Source organism: Chiloscyllium punctatum, chromosome 5 (genome assembly GCF_047496795.1).
Source record: "Chiloscyllium punctatum isolate Juve2018m chromosome 5, sChiPun1.3, whole genome shotgun sequence".
Classification (NCBI taxonomy): Eukaryota; Metazoa; Chordata; class Chondrichthyes; order Orectolobiformes; family Hemiscylliidae; genus Chiloscyllium; species Chiloscyllium punctatum.
In genome coordinates this window covers 9,697,133-9,716,323 of record NC_092743.1, presented here as the reverse complement: position 1 = coordinate 9,716,323, position 19,191 = coordinate 9,697,133, and the positions used below count along the sequence as shown (strand labels likewise).

Below are 19,191 nucleotides of genomic sequence, written 5' to 3'. Positions count from 1 at the left end.
AAACTGCTGTTCTTACCCAGTCTGGCATACATGTGACTCCAGACCCAGAGTAATGTGATTGACTCTTAACCGCCTTCTGGGCAATTAATATTGGCCCAGGCAGAAACACTCACGTCCTCTGAATGAATAAAAAAAGGCTTCTGGGTGCTAAGTATACAGTTTCACTTGTGCAATCCAAACATTTGAAGCCCATTATTCAAACACTAATGACCTTCTTGAGTCATAAGGTGCTGGTTGGTGTTGCATTGAGTTCTTATGGGTCAGCTTTTGTCCCCTGAAACAGCTCAGCACAGCTGGTTGGTGTCAAGAACTCCTCAGTTTCCTTCCCAAGAGGGCATTGGTGAACCAGGTGGATTTTTCCAACAATTGGCAATGATTCATGGTCATCATTAGACTCTTAATTCCAGACTTTTTTTATTGAATTCAAATTCCACCATTTGCCATGGCAGGATTTGAACTCAGGCCCCAGAAAGTTACCTGGGTCTCTGGATTAACAGTGATGATAATACTAGGCCACCACATCCCCATTTGGGTACCCTCACTACCCACACAAGTCCACAGAGTTAGGACTCATCCCCACCAGATCAGATCCACCCATGCAGCACGGCCACCAAAAACAGACCCGAAGTAGAGGTAGCTGCTGATTTACATGCCAATATGGAAAACCCAGTCTCCATGAGAACGGGTTTGTCTCTAATTTTTCCCATTTCTGACATTATGTCACAGCCCTGAAACGACACTGCCAGATCTGCCAAATTTCACTGGCACTTTGTCCTTAATCCAGTGTTTCCACATTTTGTAAAGATTGTGCCTCTTTCACACCCACTGACTTTAACACTCCAGCATTGGTGATCGTTTCTGGAATTTTCTCTGACTCACTATCTCTTTCCCCTTTAAGACATTCTAGCTCTTTGGTAAAGCTTTAGCTCAGCAGCCCCAATATCTCCTTCTGTTGCTCGGTATCAGATTTTGCCTGACAAATGACTCCTGTGAAAAACCTTGGGATGTTTTCCTATGCTTTAAAAAAAATGCTACATAAATGTAATGTGGTTGTTGTGCAGTGGGCTCAGCCACTGCTGTCATCATGACCAAAAGATGAATAGTCATCTGTTTTGTTTACAGAGAGTCAGAGGTTCCACATGAAATGATGATAATCCATTGAGAAGGAAGTAAACCTAAATAATTCATCCTGTAACACAAACTATTTGCAGATCTGTGTGGTGAAATCAGATCTTCTTTACTTTGGCTGAAACAGGCCACAAAGGTCACAAATGTGTCAACAGTCTGTCTTCAGTGTTTAAAAGTAACTATTTGACAAAACGAGGTTCTTCGAGATATAAAGAAATAAGAATTCAGATGACAGGCAGCTGAAGGATTGGGTGACCCATTGAACTGAGGGGAACAGTTCCAATGTTTGTATTAAATACTGAAATGTGCAGGAAATTACCTGTAAAAGGGAAAGCTGGGCTATTGTTAATCTGGGAGACTGCCTCTGAACTGGGTAAACTGGCAAACATGACAGGGGCTTTCCTATCATGTTCTGAGGAAGAGTCTTTATTTTCCTGCTTTAATTATGAAAAATTTTAATGTTAACTATTACTTTATTTCTTTATTTTTCTACTTATTCTATTAGCTAATGCTTAACATTTTAAATCCCATTTCTCTTACTACTTTGTACCTGGGTTTTTGTTGTACAGAGGTAGCTTGATACCTAAGATGGTGCCACGTGTGGTGACATTAAACACTCTTCACTGTACTCCTGTACTTGAGTACATGTAACAATAAAATCTAAATCTAAATCGAACATTGGGAGGAGACATGGCGTCATGATAATGTCATTGGACAGATCGTTCAGAGGACATTGGTTTAAGTCCCAGCAGAGACGTGGGTTTATATTCCAACAGTGCAGTGGCAGGAACTTACACTGAGTTAATCATGAAATCTGGAATTGAAAGCTCGGCTCAATAATGGTGCCATTAAACTATCAATTGTCATAAAAATGGGTGAAAACATGACAGATGGAATTTGGTGTGGGGAGATGTGAGGTTATGTGGCAGGAAGAATAACGGTCATTAAATGGAGAAAAGCTGCAGATAGCTGCAGCACAGAGGGATTGAGGGGTCCTCATGGATGAATCACTAAAAGCTACAGTATTACATTCAATCTATGCCTTCTGGTTCTTAATTCCTTTATGAGTTTCTCTCTGTAAGCTCTATCCAGTCACCTCACAATTTGAAAAACTTCTGTCAATCCCTCCTCTTAGTCTTTTCCTCTCCATGGAAAACATCTGAACTTCTCCAATCATTCCCACGACCGAATTTTCTCATCCCTGGAACAAACTTCATAAATTCCTTTTGCACTCTCTCTGATTTTTCACAGTTTCCCGATAATGTGTGGAGCCCGGAACTGTACGTAGTACTCCAGCTGAGGTCTAACATGTGTCTTCTATAGGTTCAGCACAATCTTCTTGCTCTTATAGAGTCATAGAGATGTACAGCATGGAAACAGACCCTTCGGTCCAACCTGTCCATGCTGACCAGATATCCCAACCCAGTCTATTCCCACCTGCCAGCACCCGGCCCATATCCCTCCAAACCCTTCCTATTCATATACCCATCCAAATGCCTCTTAAATGTTGCAATTGTACCAGCCTCCACCACATCCTCTGGCAGCTCATTCCATACGCGTACCACCCTCTGTGTGAAAATGTTGCCCCTTAGGTCTCTTTTATATCTTTCTCCTCTCACCTTAAACCTATGCCCTCTCGTTCTGGACTCCCCGACCCCAGGGAAAAGACTTTGCCTATTTATTCTATCCATGCCCCTCATAATTTTGTAAACCTCTATAAGGTCAACCCTCAGCCTCCGATGCTCCAGGGATAACAGCCCCAGCCTGTTCAGCCTCTCCCTATAGCTCAAATTCTCCAACCCTGGCAACATCCCTGTAAATCTTTTCTGAACCCTTTCAAGTTTCACAACATCTTTCCGATAGGAAGGAGACCAGAATTGCACGCAATATTCCAACAGTGGCCTAAGCAATGTCCTGTACAGCTGCAACATGACCTCCCAACTCCTGTACTCAATACTCTGATCAATAAAAGAAAGCATACCAAACGCCTTCTTTACTATCCTATCTACCTGTGACTCCACTTTCAAGGAGCTATGAACCTGCACTCCAAGGTCTCTTTGTTCAGCAACACTCCCAAGGACCTTACCATTAAGTGTATAATTCCTGCTTAGATTTGTTTTCCCAAAATGTAGCACCTCACATTTATCTGAATTAAACTCCATCTGCCACTTCTCAGCCCATTGGCCCATCTGGTCAAGATCCTGTTGTAATCTGAGGTAACCCTCTTCACTGTCCACTACATCTCCAATTTTGGTGTCATCTGCAAACTTACTAACTCTACCTCTTATGCTCACATCCAAATCATTTATGTAAATGACAAAAAGTAGAGGACCCAGCACCAATCCTTGTGGCACTCCACTGGTCACAGGCCTCCAGTCTGAAAAACAACCATCCGCCACCACCCTCTGTCTTCTACCTTTGAGCCAGTTCTGTATCTCATGGAATACAGTTCTCCCTGTATTCCATGAGATCTAACTTTGTTAATCAGTCTCCCACGGGGAACCTTGTTGAACGCCTTACTGAAGTCAATATAGATTACATCTACCTCATCAATCTTCTTTGTTACTTCTTCAAAAAATTCAATCAAGTTTGTGAGACATGATTTCCCATGCACAAAGCCATGTTGACTATCCCTAATCAGTCCTCGCCTTTCCAAATACATGTACATCCTGTCCCTCAGGATTCCCTCCAGCAACTTGCCCACCACTGAGGTCAGGCTCACTAGTCTGTAGTTCCCTGGCTTGTCCTTACCACCCTTCTTAAACAGTGGCACCACATTTGCCAAACCTCCAGTCTTCTGGTACCTCACCTGTGACTATCGATGATACAAATATCTCAGCAAGAGGCCCAGCAATCACTTCTCTAGCTTCCCACAGAGTTCTCGGGTACACCTGATCAGGTCCTGGGGATTTATCCACCTTTACCCATTTCAGCACTTCCTCCTCTGTAACCTGGACGTTTTGCAAGATGTCACCATCTATTTCCCTACAACCTATGCAGTCTATATCTTTCCCACAGTAAATACTGATGCAAAATACCCATTTAGTATCGGAGCCAGAATTTATTGTCCATCCCTAGTTGCTCTGGAGAAGATGGTGAGGAGGCACATAATCCCATTAGGGAGGGATTTCCAGGATGTTGACTCAACAACACCGAAGGAACGGCCATATATTTCCAGATCAGGATGGAAAATATCTTTGAGGGGAACTTGCAGGTGATGGTGTTCCCATGTATTTGCTGCCCATGTCCTTTTAGATGGAAGCGGTCATGGATTTGGAAAGTGCTGTCTGAGGAGTTTTGGTAAATTTCTGCAGTGAATAATGTAGATGGTACACACTGCTAGCAATGAGTGTTGGTGGTGGAGGGAGTGGTTGTTTGTAGCGACAGTCGAGAGAGCTGCTTTTTCCTGGATGGAAAGTGGAAGTGGTACCCATCCAGGCAAGTGGGGAATGTTTCATCACATTCCTGACTTGTGTCTTGTAGGTGGTGGACAGTCAGGAAATGAGTTACAAACTGAAGTATTCTGAGCCTCTGACCTGCTCTTGTAACAACCATACATATATAACCAGTACAGTTGAGTTTCTGGTCCATGGTAGCACCAAGGATGTTGGTAGTAATGGTTATACCATTCATTGTTAAGGGGCAATGATTAGATTTTCTCTTGTTGGAGATTGTCATCATTAAATAGAATGTTTTGCTTCATGAAGGTAGCTCACCACCAGCTTCTCCAGGGCAACTAGGCCTGGGCAATAAATGCTGGCTCAGCCAGCAATGCCTACATTCCATAAATGAATTAGATATTAAGTGCACTTTTCCTTCTTTATCTTAATTTCCATCTCTTTTTCTCATCTAGGGAGCTCTACATTTGTTTGCCCTACTGTTCATTTTTGAAAGGATATACTTTTATTTCGTCAGAACCATCCCCTCTTCGAAGGTAGCCCTTAGTTCAGCATTTCCTTCCCACATTTGAATCCAGTTGATCTGGACCAGCCCTGTTCTTGCCCCACTGAAGTCAGCTCTGGCCCATTTATTCATTCCTATTCTTCGTACTTTGTTGCATTTTTTTGCCACCCAAACCTTACGATACAATGATCACTGTCCCCTAAATCTTCATTCAGTGGCCCACCTCATTCCCAAAAAAAAATAGGCCCAACAGTTCCCCCTTTCTCACTGGGCATTCTGCTCTGGAAAGTTTTCCTGAACGCAATCTCAGAATGCTCTCCCTCTCTTCCCTTTACACTAACCCAGTCTGTGTTTAGACAATTGAAGCCCCCATTATTACCACATCAGATAGTGTGCATTTCTCTGTAATTCCCTTCCAGATTAGTTTGTCAACATACTTCCCACTGGTTGGTAGCCTAAAAACTACTCAAAGCAATGGAATTGTACACTTTTGTTCCCTCACCCAGGCATAATAAACTTTGTTGGTTGATCCTCTGGGACATTCTTGTCCTCTAGCATTTCAAGAGACATACTAACTAAAACAACCAGCCCTCCTCTTTTTATCTTTCTTGCTTATCTTTCTTGAACTCTTTGTACCCAGCAATATTGAATTCCGAGTACTGCTCCTCCTTAGTTATTGCAGCCTGATGTTTCCACCCTGATGAAGTGCGTATGTAACTCCCCAACCTTATTTACTCTCTCCTGTGGATTCACATCCAGGCACAATAAACCAGATTTAAGTTTTATTACTTTCTCCCTCATTCCAACTTCAACAAATTAACATGTCTTTGCTCTCACCACAGCATCACAATTCCATACATGGGCATCTGTGCTTGCAATTTGCCAATTTTCAAGACTAGGGGCAAAGGTAAGAGGAGAGAAATATAAAAAAGATATGAAGGCCAAGCTCTTTATACAGAGGGTGGTTCATGTGTGGAAGCAGCTTCCTGAGGAACTGATGGATGTGGGTATATTTCAACTTTTAAAAGACATTTGGATGGATACATAAATAGGAAAGGTTTGGAGGTATATGGGCCAAGAGCAGGCAGATGGGAGAGTTTAGTTTGGGATTAAGTTCAGCATGGACCGATTGGACTGAAGAGACTGTTTCCATGCCATGTGACTATGAATCTGACTCTTCCACAAAAATGCACTGTAAACCTTCTTAAGAATATTTTCACTTTTTTCCTTATTTCAACTCCATCTATTAAATTATTGTTCTATATTCTAATGCTAACTGCCCCTCGCTGTGTGCTCTGTTGTTCTCTGATATTCTGTTCTGGTTAGAGTACAATTGAGGAAGCAATATGCAGTAGGGAAAATTGCAAATGGCCAGAACAATAGCAAATGCATTTAATACTTTATCCAAGTGTTCACTTATTGCATCCTTTATGATAGCTTCTAGCATTTTCCCTCCTACTTCTGCAAGGCTGATGGGTCTGTAACTCCCTGTGGTTTTCCCTTGCTCCTTTTTCAAATGGGAGGGGGCATTTATTAGCTTTCAATCTGCAGGAATCTTTCCAGAATCTGGGTCATTCTGGAAGATAATAACCAAAGCATCAACAATCTGTGTCCACTTCCTTCACCATTCTGGGATGTAGACTATTAGGTCTTGAGAAATTATCCACTTTCAGCCCTATTGATTTCTCCAGTATAATTTTCCCATTAATACTAATTTCCTTCCACTCGTCCTTCTTCTTGGTCACCTGGATCTCTCATTCTGGGGGATTTCTGGTACCATCCTCAGTGAAAACAAACACAAACTAATAGTTAAATTTCTCTGCTTTTTCCCTATTCCCTGTTATAAATTCTCCTGACTTGGTCTTTAAAGGACACACATTCAATTTTTGTGAATATTTCCTTTTTACTCAGCCACAGAAGCTTTTACAGTCCATTTTTATGTTTCTGCTATATTGTGGGTTGGCTTCTATGCTCCCATTCCTTATTAGTTTCTTGGTCTTCAATTGTTTTATTCTAAAAGTTTCCCAATCCTCATTATGATTTCTGCTACTTTGTAATCTTATACAAATCTAAACTTCCTATTCAGTGACAGTTGACTGATTTTTTTTTCAATTTTTGCAAACTTCAAGGATGTTATGAGGATGTTATGAAGCTAGAGAGGGTTCAGAAGGGATTTTCCAGGATGTTGCAGGGTATGGAAGGTTTGAGTTAGAAAAAAAAGCTGGATGGGCTGGGATTTTCTTTTCTCTTTTCACTGGTTGAGAGACAACCTGATAGAAGTTTATAAAATAATGACGGCTATAGATAGAGTTAACAGTAGTTGTCTTTTCCCTAGAATGGGAGATTTCAAGACTAAGGGGCACAGTTTTAAGGTGAGAGGAGAGAGATTTAACAAAGACATGAGGGGCAAATATTACAGAGAATGATTCATGTATGGAACAAACTTGCCAACGAAATGGTGGATGTGAACACAATTAGAACATTAAAAGACATTTAGATAAGTACATGAACAGGAAAAGTTTGGAGGGATATGGGCCAGGAACAGGCAGGTAGGACTAGTTCAGTTTGGGATTATGGTTAGACCGAAGGGTCTGTTTCCATGCTGTACGACTCTGTGACTCTATGTAATAGTTCTTTAAAGGCATTGTCGACATAAGAGTCATGCCTGTTAAATGTATTTTGCCAATTTAACTTAGTTAATTTGTGCTTTGGGCTTTCATAATTTCCCTTCTTTTCAATACATTTACTTCAAAATGAATTACATCACTTTATAACTTAAGGTAAATTGCCATCAGATTGTGGTCACTCATCCCTAAAAGTTCTTCCACAATAAGCTTATTAATAAATCCTTTTTTCATCACATAATACTAAATCCAAATTAGTATACAGCGTTTTTACACAAGGCAGGGTGGGAGGAGGTGTATTCCTAGTAGCTGTGGGAATTGGTGGGTTTGTAGTAGATGTCCGTGTTGAGTTGGTCGCCGGAAATGGAGTGGAGAGGTCCAGGAAGGGGAAGGAGTGTTCAAGATGGTTCAGGTGAACTTGAGGTTGGGGTAGAAGGTGTTAGTGAAGTTGATGAACTGTTCAACCTCCTTGTGGGAGCACGAGGTTGCGCCAAAACAGTCACTGATGTAGCAGAGGAAAAGCTGGGGAATGGTGCCGGTGTAAATGCAGAACATAGATTGTTCCATGTACCTGATGAACAGGCAGGCATAGCTGGGGCCCACGCGCATGCCCATGGCTACCCCTTTGGTCTGGAGAAAGTGAAAGGATTCGAAGGAGAAATTGTTGAGGGTGAGGATCAGTTCAGCCAATCGAATGAGAGTGTCAGTGGAAAGGTGCTGGTTGGGATGGCATGAGAGGAAGAAATGGTGGCCTTGGAGGCCTTCATCATGGCGGATGGATGTGTACAGGGACTAGGTGTCCATGGTCAAAATGAGGCATTGGGGGCCAGGGAAATGAAAGTTCTGGAGGAGGTATCCCGAACTTAGGTGGGGAGTTCCTGGACCAAGGGGGACAGGATGGTGTCAAGGTATCCAGGGATAAGTTCAGTGGGGCAGGAGCAGGCAGAGACAACATGTCAACCAGGATGGTCAGGTTTGTGAATTTTGGGTAAGAGGTAGAACCGGGCAGTGCAAGGTTGCATGACTATGAGGTTCAAGGCTGTGGATGGGAGATCCCCTGAGGAGATGAGGTTGTGGATGGTCTGGGAGATGATGGTTTGATGATGGGAGGTGAGGTTGTGGTCAAGGGGGCAGAAGGGATTACTGTATTGCTCATACTACCAGCTTCCCTCATCTCCTGGTTTATACTATGTCCCACACTATTTTATAACTTCTAAATAACTCTAAGCAATGTCTTGTTGTTTTCTAGTTCCACTGAAACAGATGCCACATATTGTTTTTCCAGTTTGAGATCCTCCATCCTAATGAACTTAGACCGTGTCACATTATCAGTGCACCCCCACCAGCTTTTCCTCCTTTTCTGTCTTTACTTGAATACTTAAATACATGAAATCCCTACAGTGTGGAAACAGGCCCTTCGGCCCAGCATGTCCACACCAACCTTCCGAAGAGTAACACACCCTGGACCATTCCTTTATTTCTCTACATTTCCCCTGACTAATGCACCTAAACCCTATGGGCAATTTAGCATGGCCAATTCACCTAACCTATACACAAGAAATATCATTGAATATTCCTTTCCCAATCCTTGTCACCTGTGTATTATAAATTGCATCATAACAAATTATCTTTACTTGTTCCTTTAGATCAGCAATATTGTCATGAATGATATTTGTATTCAGGTGGGGTGCCCTTAGACTTTTAATACCATTCTGCATTCAAGGCAGACTCGATGTTCGACTTTGTTTATTCCTGTCTTTTAATCTCCCGACAGCTTTGCTACTTCCTGTTACCAGTTTCACTTTCTTCCAGTTGGGGGTATGTCACTGGTTCCCATTCCCCTGACAAGTTAGTTTAAACAAATCCAACACCACTAGCAAATCTCCCTATGAGAGTATGAGATCTAGTCCTGTTCAGATGTAACCTGTGCAGCTGGTACTGGTCCTTACTTCGCCAGAACTGATCCCAATGCCTCAGAAATCTGACATCTGTTCTTCAGCCACGTACTCAAACAATCAATCCTCCTCTCTCCTCAACTCTGCAATTTTTGCTCTTTTGTCCGAGTTTAGACCAAAACTGTAATTAAACCTGGAACAGAGTGGATCTGGTAGAATGCAAACTGAGCATTGGGGAGAGCAGGTTATAAATGCAGGTGATACTCCTTTATATCATTTTGTTACTGACAAGTGATGGGATGTTCCTTTCCATTTGTATTAGAAGGACATGAACTGTTCATTTGAGCTTGTTTCCCACACTGAGATCTTACGGCACTATCAGAAAAATGAGTTGGGAATCTCCCCAGTGCCCTGGCCTATTTAATCTTTAAACAGCATCACTCAAAACGAATTGTCTGGTCCTTATCACACGGGTTATTGTGTAATTTTGCAGTGGGCAAATTGGCTGCTGTGTTTCCTACATTTCAACAAAGAGCCAATGATATTGTGGTGGAGTCCAAAACAAGGCGTCTTGATTTGGAATGTGGCAAGAAGATGGAACTCACTGACACAGGCCACAGCTGAGGAAAATAGGATACATGCATTTGAGAGGAAGTGAGGTAAGTACATGGAGAAAAAGAGGGAAAAACATTTAAAGGGCATTTGGATGGGTACACGAAGAGGAAAGGTTGAGAGGGATAGGGCCAAACGATGGCAAGTAGGACTAGATTAGTTTGGGGAACTTGGTCAGCATGGACAAGTGGAACTGAATGGTCTGTTTCTGTGCTGTATGACTGTATGACTTTAATATGTTAATGGGGTGTGTTTAAGTGACTTGTGGAGAGCATAAACACTGGGATAGACCAGTGGGACTGAAAGGCCTGGCTCTGCTATGTTAAACGTACCTAACTCTAGATAAAAACATTGATTATAACTAGTCACATCTGTGGGACAGGTGGTATTTTAATGTCTTTGGAGTTGCTGTAATATACTTCTTACTCCAAATTGATGTCTATTCTAACACATAGAATCTGGGAACTGTTTCATTAAGGCTTTTGCAATTTTCTACAACAAATGCTGCAATTGCTGGGCTGTTGGGAAAATATTTGCTGATTACAGTCAGTCACAGACTCATTTACCATCAAACCAAAAACAATCCAAAGAACTGCAGATGCTGGAACTCAGCTCTGCCACTGTTAAAATTTTACAATACAAAGAAGGTGTAAATGAAGTTTGGTAATTGTTTGTACTCATATTTTATTACAAGGTGAGGATGGGACATGTTTTTGAAAGTCATTTTAGTTTTCATTATCTTTTGTTCCATTTAACACTCCCATTTTGATCCCTGATTCTTTCCCTTTAGGTATTTATGTGTAATTATGATTGATAATATGCTATTATTGGGGAACTTTAGTTCTAAAGTAGAGCTGAAGAGGTTTTTGGTTTTCAATTCCGTGAAGGGGACTTTTCTTTTTAGGGATCAGAAACTCATTTTTTAAGCAACAGGTCAGCACACCATTTCCATTAAATCTTGTGATTTAAGTCTAGACAAGCTACCTGTCACAATCATAGCAAAAGCACTTCTTGAGCTAAGATCCGGAGAGAGAGAGAGGAGGGGACAGATGGAGAGGTCAAGAGGACAGAAACAGACTCAGTTCAAATGAAAAGATCCATACCAGCAGCTTAAAAATAGTCCAAGTGACTGGGAGAAGGCCCTGAGTTTTTTTTTTCTGTGTTCAGTAGAAAATTTAATGAGTTTGTCTCTGTGTGTGTGTTTGTTTTGGGGAGATACGGAAAGAATTACATCCAGAGAATGTGCAGACATTGACTGAAATGAAATGCTTGTGATCACATCAGTTCTGTTGAAAAAAATTAAAATGAAGACAGGAAGAAGTAACAAAGAGGATTGATGAGGACACAGCGGTAAATGTGATCCATACGGACTTCAGTAAGGCATTCGACAAGGTTCCCCACTGGACACTGGTTAGATCCCATGGATTACAGGGAGAACTAGCCATTTGGACACAGAACTGGCTCGAAGGTGGTGGTGGAGAGTTGTTTTTTAGTCTGGAGGCCTGTGACCAGTGGAGTGCCACAAGGATCGGTGCTGGATCCACTACTTTTCATCATTTATATAAATGATTTGGATGTGAACATAAGATGTATAGTTAGTAAGTTTGCAGATGACACCAAAATTGGAGGTGTAGTGGACAGCAAAGAATGTTACCTTAGACTATAACAGCATCTTGATCAGATGGGCCAATGGGCTGAGAGGTGGACTTTAATTTAGATGAATGTGAGATGCTGCATTTTGGGAAAGAAAATCTGAGCAGGAATTATACTTTTAATGGTAAGGTCCTAGGGAGTGTTGCTGAACAAAGAGACCTTGGAGTGCAGGTTCATAGCTCCTTGAAAGTGGAGTTGCAGGTAGATAGGATAGTGAAGAAGGCGTTTGGTATGCTTTCCTTTATTGGTCACAGTATTGAGTACAGGAGTTGAGAGGTCATGTTGCGCTGTACAGGACATTGGTTAGGCCACTGTTGGAATATTGCATGCAATCCTGGTCTCCTTCCTACCAGAAAGATGTTGTGAAACTTGAAAGGGTTCAAGAAAGATCTGGATGTTGCCACGGTTGGAGGATTTGAGCTATAGGGAGAGGTTGAATAGGCTAGGGCTGTTTTCCCTGGAGTGTCAGAGGCTGAGGGGTGACCTTATAGAGGTTTATAAAATCATGAGGGGCATGGATAGGATAAATAGACAAAGTCTTTTCCCTGGGGTGGGGGAGTCCAGAACTAGAGGGCATAGATTTAAAGTGAGAGAGGAAAGATATAAAAGAGACCTAAGGGGCAACCTTTTCACGCAGAAAATGGTATGTGTATGGAATGAGCTTCCAGAGAAAGTGGTGGAGGCTAGTACAATTGCAACATTTAAAAGGCATCGGGATGGGTATATGAATAGGAAGGGTTTGGAGGGGTATGGGCCAAGTGCTGGCAGGTGGGACTAGATTGGGTTGGGATATCTGGTCGGCATGGATGAGTTGGACTGAAGGGCCTGTTTCCGTCCTGTACATCTCTATGAATCTGACTCTATAATAATACTTCACTGGGATTGAGTGTCTGTAAAGGATATTGCTGGGGAAAGAGGTTGATTTTTCTGCTGCTGTTTATGATAAAATCTTTCTAAGTTGTCATACATATGTAGCTTTGCTTAACAAAAAAAGACTGAAAGAACTGTGGATGCTACAAATCTGAAACAAAACCAGAACCAGAGGCCCGGTACTGAGGAAGGGTCTCCAGACCTGAAACGTTAACTCTGATTTCTCTTCACAGATGCTGCCAGACCTACTGAGCTTTACCAGCAATTTCTGGTTTTGTATAGCTTTGCTTATTCCTTTTTGTATGTAATAAACTTTGATGTTCTTGTAGCAAAGGTACATTGGCAGCGTCATGTGAGCATGACCAGTGACTGACCTCCACAGAAACCAAACTGCAAAAATAAAAGTTAGCAAACCAGATCTGACAGGTCCAATACTATCATCAGCTGGAATCAAACATGAGCTACTGAATGGACAACATGTTAAATTTGCACACCACCTTTAACATTATCACATGCTTCACAGGATCATCCATCAAAATTTGAGATTTAAGAAGATTTTAGGAAAGGTAACCAAAGGTTTCGTGAAAGAAATGTGTTATAAAGGCCGTTTTAAAGAAAGAGGCAGGGGCGCAGAGAGAAAGAGAGAGAAGCAAGGAATAGAACAAAAAAAAACATTAATATGTCTTCAGGATCTTGCAATGTCCCAAAGTGCATTGTAGTAAGTGAAGTACTTTGGAAAGCATTGTGCTGCGATATAGGGTGGGAGATTAAAGAGTTAATTCCAGCAACTGAAGGCATGGCTGACAATGGTAGAATGATAATAATTGGAGACATATAAGAGTAATATTGAGTCTGCAGCACAAGAACAGACAATTGGAACAAGTGTCTTTAATCCCCTTAGTCTACCATATCCATATACCATTCTATTCTGCTCTTGGCAATATTATGTAAAGTAGGGCATCTGATTTAAGATATCTCATGTTAAGATAGGCAGGTGTTCTCTCACTTGGTGCTCAACTTCTCAACACTCCGAGATCAAATTGTCTCTTCAGGGATTCCTTGTCTTGCTCAGCATCAGTTTATCTCTGGCTCTGCAACTGGTTCTGGGTCTTAAGCACAAAATTCCAGCCTGGCACTCCCAGTGCTGTTCTGAGAGCTAGCTCTGTGTGCAATACTGAGGGAGTGCCACACTTGCAGGGGCTTTCTTTCAAACAAGACATTAAACTGAAGACCTTCTGGCTTCCCAAATGGATTCAAAAGATCCAATGGGCATTACATTAAAGAAGTGCAAGGGAGTTCTCATCATTACCAAGCTAACTTCAGCAGATTATCTTGTCTTTATTATATTGCTATTTGTGGGAGCTTTCTGCATACACATTATTTGCCATGTTTTTTACATTAAAACACTGGCTGCATACTAAAGCGTGTCATTGACTGTAAAATGCTTTGGGATGTCCTAAGGTTATGCCAGGCGTCATATAAATGCAAGTCTTTCATTCTACCCAATCGCTCTGGGATTTCCCTCTCTGCCGTATTGTGATGTTTTCCATTTGTACTCAATGGTTTGTTTTCCTCTCTCTTGGCTACAGAGTTCGTCTGCTCATCTCTTTACAATACAACTGATAATACTTTCCTCTCTAACTAAAGACTCTAAGTAGGAACCAAGCTTCACAAAGGACTCCAGAGAAAATCTACAAACCTTCTTTAATTCACAAAAACTTCTATAATTCACAAAAGCAATAAAGTATGACTTTTAACAAAGGCCATATACCATATTTCAAACACAACCTTTTCAAATGTAAACTGAATATACCATGGAGGAAGGAAACCATTAGCTGTGTTAATGTGGAAATCCAGCTTAGCTGACTGTTGCTTACCCTAAACAGTTATGGTCATCTGAGGGAGCACTCACCACATTTGCTGCCTCCATTTCTTTCCTCCAGTTTGGAGTTTGGTCTGTTGCTGTCCTGGAACTGGGTTTGTGTGCTGCTTGAACAACCCATCAATTCTGCTGGGAAAACTGCCTGCAACAGAGCAAGTTTTAAAAATGCACCCGGGAGGAAAATATCCAAAGAACTGAAGGTGGGAACAGAAAGCAGCCTTTTCTGGGTGTGCCCTCCCTCTCACTGCACTGCAGTTGGGAGAGAGAGCGGCAAATAGAAACTGTTCACCAGCTTGGAACCAGGCAACCAAGCAGGCAAGTTGTTTATGCAGAAGTCTGGACACCTCTATCCCCCATTAACCTTGTTTCTGCTTCAGTGAAGATACAATGATGTGCACTGTGTTGTGATCAGTTGCCATATGAGCAGGGTAATCTGCCTGACTAAAGATGGATTGATTTACATCGCTCCAATGGATAATGAGCTTGTAAAGGCAAAGGACTACACATCAGGACGAGCAGCACACTTCTTGACAGCGATGACTCCAGTGTCTCTCCTCTTTAGCTTGAACCACTGTCCTCTGCTCTGCCACAGTTTCCAACCAAGGGAGAACATCCAAAATGAACGGATTGAAATAAATATGAGAGCAAATTGTGCTGAAACAACAGTGAAGTACAAAAGGGCACACACTAATAATAATGTGTGAATCGACCAGCCATTTGAAACGAGAAAGTATTGCCACTGTGGGGAGATGGTGGTGTGGCATTGGTGTAATCCATTAACCCAGAACTGCAGAGTCATGTTCTGGAGTCATGGGTTCAAATTCAAGCACAAGCAATGCTGAAATTTGAACCCGATAAAAATCTAGAATAAAAGGTTAGGTTACCCAGTGCTGATTGCTGTAACAGCCCATCTGGTTCATTAATATCCTTTAGGGAAGAAAACCTGCTGGCCTTACCTGGTGTGGTCTACAGGCAACTCCAGGCTCACAGCAATAAGGTTGACTCTTAAATTCTCTCTAAGCTATGAGGAATGGCAAATAAATGCTGGCTTCACCAAAGACGCCCACCTTCCTAAAGTAAATAATAAAATTAACGTTGCCAGCAGATTACTGAAATAGTTACTAATAAATCTAATTAGGATTTCAGCACTTTTTCTTATTCAGAACATGGTGAAGATATGAGATTTTGAGTAACTGAAGTGACTAAGACACTTGTTAGACCTCAGTTGGAGTACAGTTGTGGGCACCACTTTATGGGGAAGATGTGAACACAGTGGAGAGACTGCAGAAGCAATTTACAAGAATAGTTCCGGGGAGGAGAAACTTCAGTGATGAGGATAGATTGAAGAAGTTGGGACTGTTCTCCTTCGAGAACAGAAGGCTGAGAGGAGATAGGTGGAGGTCTTCCAACTTATGACGGTGACGAACAGAGTGGATAGGAAAAAGCTGTTCTTGCTCATGAAATGACAGTGAACCAGAGGACACAGATTTGCAAAAGGTACAAATGTGATGTGCCAAAAATGTCTTTTCATGCAGCAACTAATTAGGATGTGAAACTGCACGGCCAGAAAATACAGTGGGGCAGGTTTAATTGAGGCATCCAAAGTGGCATTGCATAGAAAGAAAATACAAGGGTATGAGGAAAAAGCAGGAAGTTTGCACAAGGTAATAATGCCAGTTTGAAGAGCTGTTGATGGGCTGAATGGCCTCTGCTGTAACAATTCTGTGATTCTGTGGAGAGCAGAAGAACATGCTGAGGATTCCTAATAAGTACATTTGAGGGAAATGTGCTTCCGCAGCATGGGGTGAGATGAAGCAAGGTTGGTGAAGACTCTTAGGAAGCAAAACAATTGCATGAATTAGTTGGGCCAATTGGCCTTTCCGCAAATGATACTTTGATGTCTCTTAAATATTTATTAAACAAAAATACAGATACAATGGTCGGAAGGACATCCATCTATGCTATAATAATACTGTGAATCTGTGACGTTAGCTTCTTCTGAAATAAAAATTCTGAATCAGAAGATTTGCAGACTGAAGCCCCAATCCAAACAAGTACCTAACCTGGACTGACCACACAGTGAGAGGGAGTTGCATTATCAGAATCAGTACAGAGCCACACTGTTAGAGTTCCACCACAGAACACACCAGATGGCCTCCTTCTTTAAATACCGCAACTTCCCCTCCCACGTGGTTGAAGATGCCCTCCAGCACATCTCATCCACTTCCTGCACCTCCACTCTCGAACACCATCCCTCCAACCACAACAAAGACAGAACCCCCACTTCGGCCCCACCACCCTTGGCATAAACCGCATCATCCGCCAACATTTCCGCCACCTACAAACGGATGCCACCACCAGAGATATATTTCCTTCCCCGCCCAATCGGCTTTCTGTAAAGACCATTCCCTCCGTGACTACATCATCAGGTCCACGCCCCCCCCAACAACTCACCCTTCCCTCCCAGCACCTTCCCCAGCCACCACAGGAATTGCAAAACCTGCACCCAGCCCACTCCCCCTGAAGGAGCCTTCCATATCCATTAAAGTTTCCCCTGCACTTCCACACGTCAGTTACTGTATCTTGCTCCTGATGCAGTCTCCTCTGCATTAGGGAGACAGGACGTCTACTCACAGAGCACTTCAGAGAACATCTCCGGGACACCCGCACCAATCAACCCCACCACCCCAGGGCCGAACACTTCAACTCCCCCTCCCACTCTGCCAAGGACATGCAGTACCTGGGTCTCCTCCATCACCACTCCCTTACCACCCGATGCCTGGAGGAAGAATGCCTCACCTTCCACCTCGGGACCCTCCAACCCAATGGCATCAATATGGATTTCCCCTCCCCACACCTTACTCCAGTTCCAACCTTCCAGCTCAGCACTGTCCTCATGACCTGTCCCACCTGTCAATCTTCCTTCCCACCTATCTGCACCACCCTCCACCCTGACCTATCACCTTTACCCCCACCTCCATCCACCTATTGCACTTTCAGCTACCTTCAGCCCCAGGCCCCAAACTCCCTCCCATTTATCTCTCCACCCCCAAGGCTCCCAGCCTCATTCCTGATGAAGTGCTTTTGCCCGAAACGTCAATTCTCCTTCTCCTCGGATGCTGCCTGACCTGCTGTGCTTTTCCAGCACCACACACTTGATTCTAATCTCCAGCATCTGCAGTACTCACTTTCGCCACACTGTCACAGAGTCAGTTAGGGGCTGCACTGTCACAGAGTCAGTACAGAGCGGCACTGTCACAGAGTCAGTTGGGGGCCGCATTGTAACAGTTAGTACAGGGCTGCACTGTCACAGAATCTTTACAGAGCCGCACTGCGACAGAGTCAATTAGGGGTCGCATTGTCACAGAGTTTGTACAGAGCCGCACTGTCACAGTGTCAGTACAGAGCTGCACTGTCACAGTGTCAGTACAGGGCCGCACTGTCAGACAGTCAGTACCGAGCCGCACTGTCACAGTCAGTACAGAGCTGCACTGTCACAGTGTCAGTACAGGGCCGCACTGTCAGACAGTCAGTACCGAGCCGCACTGTCACAGTGTCAGTACAGAGCTGCACTGTCACAGTGTCAGTACAGGGCCGCACTGTCAGACAGTCAGTACCGAGCCACACTGTCACAGTCAGTACAGAGCTGCCTGAAATAACTCCACAAATTAAGAGGCCAATATCCAACCACTAAGTCCCCCTTTATTAAGTCCTTGACACTGATCCAGCTCCCTCAGAGCCAGCTCTCAGAGTGGATGCAAAGTCTGACTCTCTGGTTCTTATCTGTCAGCCAAAGCTCCCTGATTGAACCAGATTAACAGCCCCAGTCAGGGAACTCATATTCTTTGAGATTCACCTGGCTAACCTCTTTACAATCACCACATCCCTCATACCTGAACCTTGTAAGTCACAGGACCTGACCTCGTGTTGACCATTCCCCTGACCCTTCCCATGGTTCCTATACCAAACTTTGTCCCTTGAAGTAAACTGTGTCTCCCACTTGGCAGGGTCTTGTGTCCAGCATTGGCATCTCTGATGCCAGTTTACCATCCCCACCCAGGTCCGGGAAGATCAGATTTAACCTGGTGCAGAGTCTTCTCCCCATTAGTAACTCTGCTTATTTTGAAATTCATCCATGGGATATCAACATCGCTGGATAAACCTGCATTTATTACCCAATCCTATTGGAAGTCAACCACATTGTTGTGGGTGTGGAGTCACATGTAGACCAGACAAGGTAAGGATGGCAGTTTCCTTCCCTAAAGGACATTAATGAACCAGATGGGCTTTCCTGACAACCAACAGCAGACTCGTGGTCATCATCAGACTATTAATTCTAGATTTATATTGAATTCAAATTTCACTATCTGCTGTGGCGTGATTCAAATCCAGGTTCCCCAGAGCCATCTCCGTAGTTGAGTGAGGGGTGGTCCGATAATCAAATAGTAACAGGGACAGTTTAGTATCGAGTGAAGCTGTAGGCTGTTTCTTTAAGCCTGCCTTCAAAATTCAGACTGCTCTTTCTACCAGATCACTGGACACTGGGCAGCAGTCGAATGCCATTCGACTTTAGGACAATCTCAAAGTCCCTGAAGGTTAACAACGGCCCATTGTCTGTGACCAA

At 43.0% G+C, this 19,191-nt stretch overlaps 1 protein-coding gene across 2 annotated transcripts in view; it reads right to left on the bottom strand.

Moving 5' to 3' along the window:
• The window catches only part of LOC140476875 (uncharacterized), a 30,432-nt gene extending 15,470 nt beyond the window's left edge, over nucleotides 1-14,962 (bottom strand). The window contains exon 1 of one of the 2 annotated variants that reach the window (XM_072569746.1): nucleotides 14,598-14,962. In XM_072569746.1, coding sequence (XP_072425847.1) covers nucleotides 14,598-14,688 — 91 coding nt within the window. In that variant the 5' untranslated portion in view covers nucleotides 14,689-14,962. The remainder of the gene's footprint in view (nucleotides 1-14,597) is intronic. The other variant, XM_072569747.1, reaches the window with a different exon arrangement.
• Nucleotides 14,963-19,191: the final 4,229 nt, after the last annotated feature.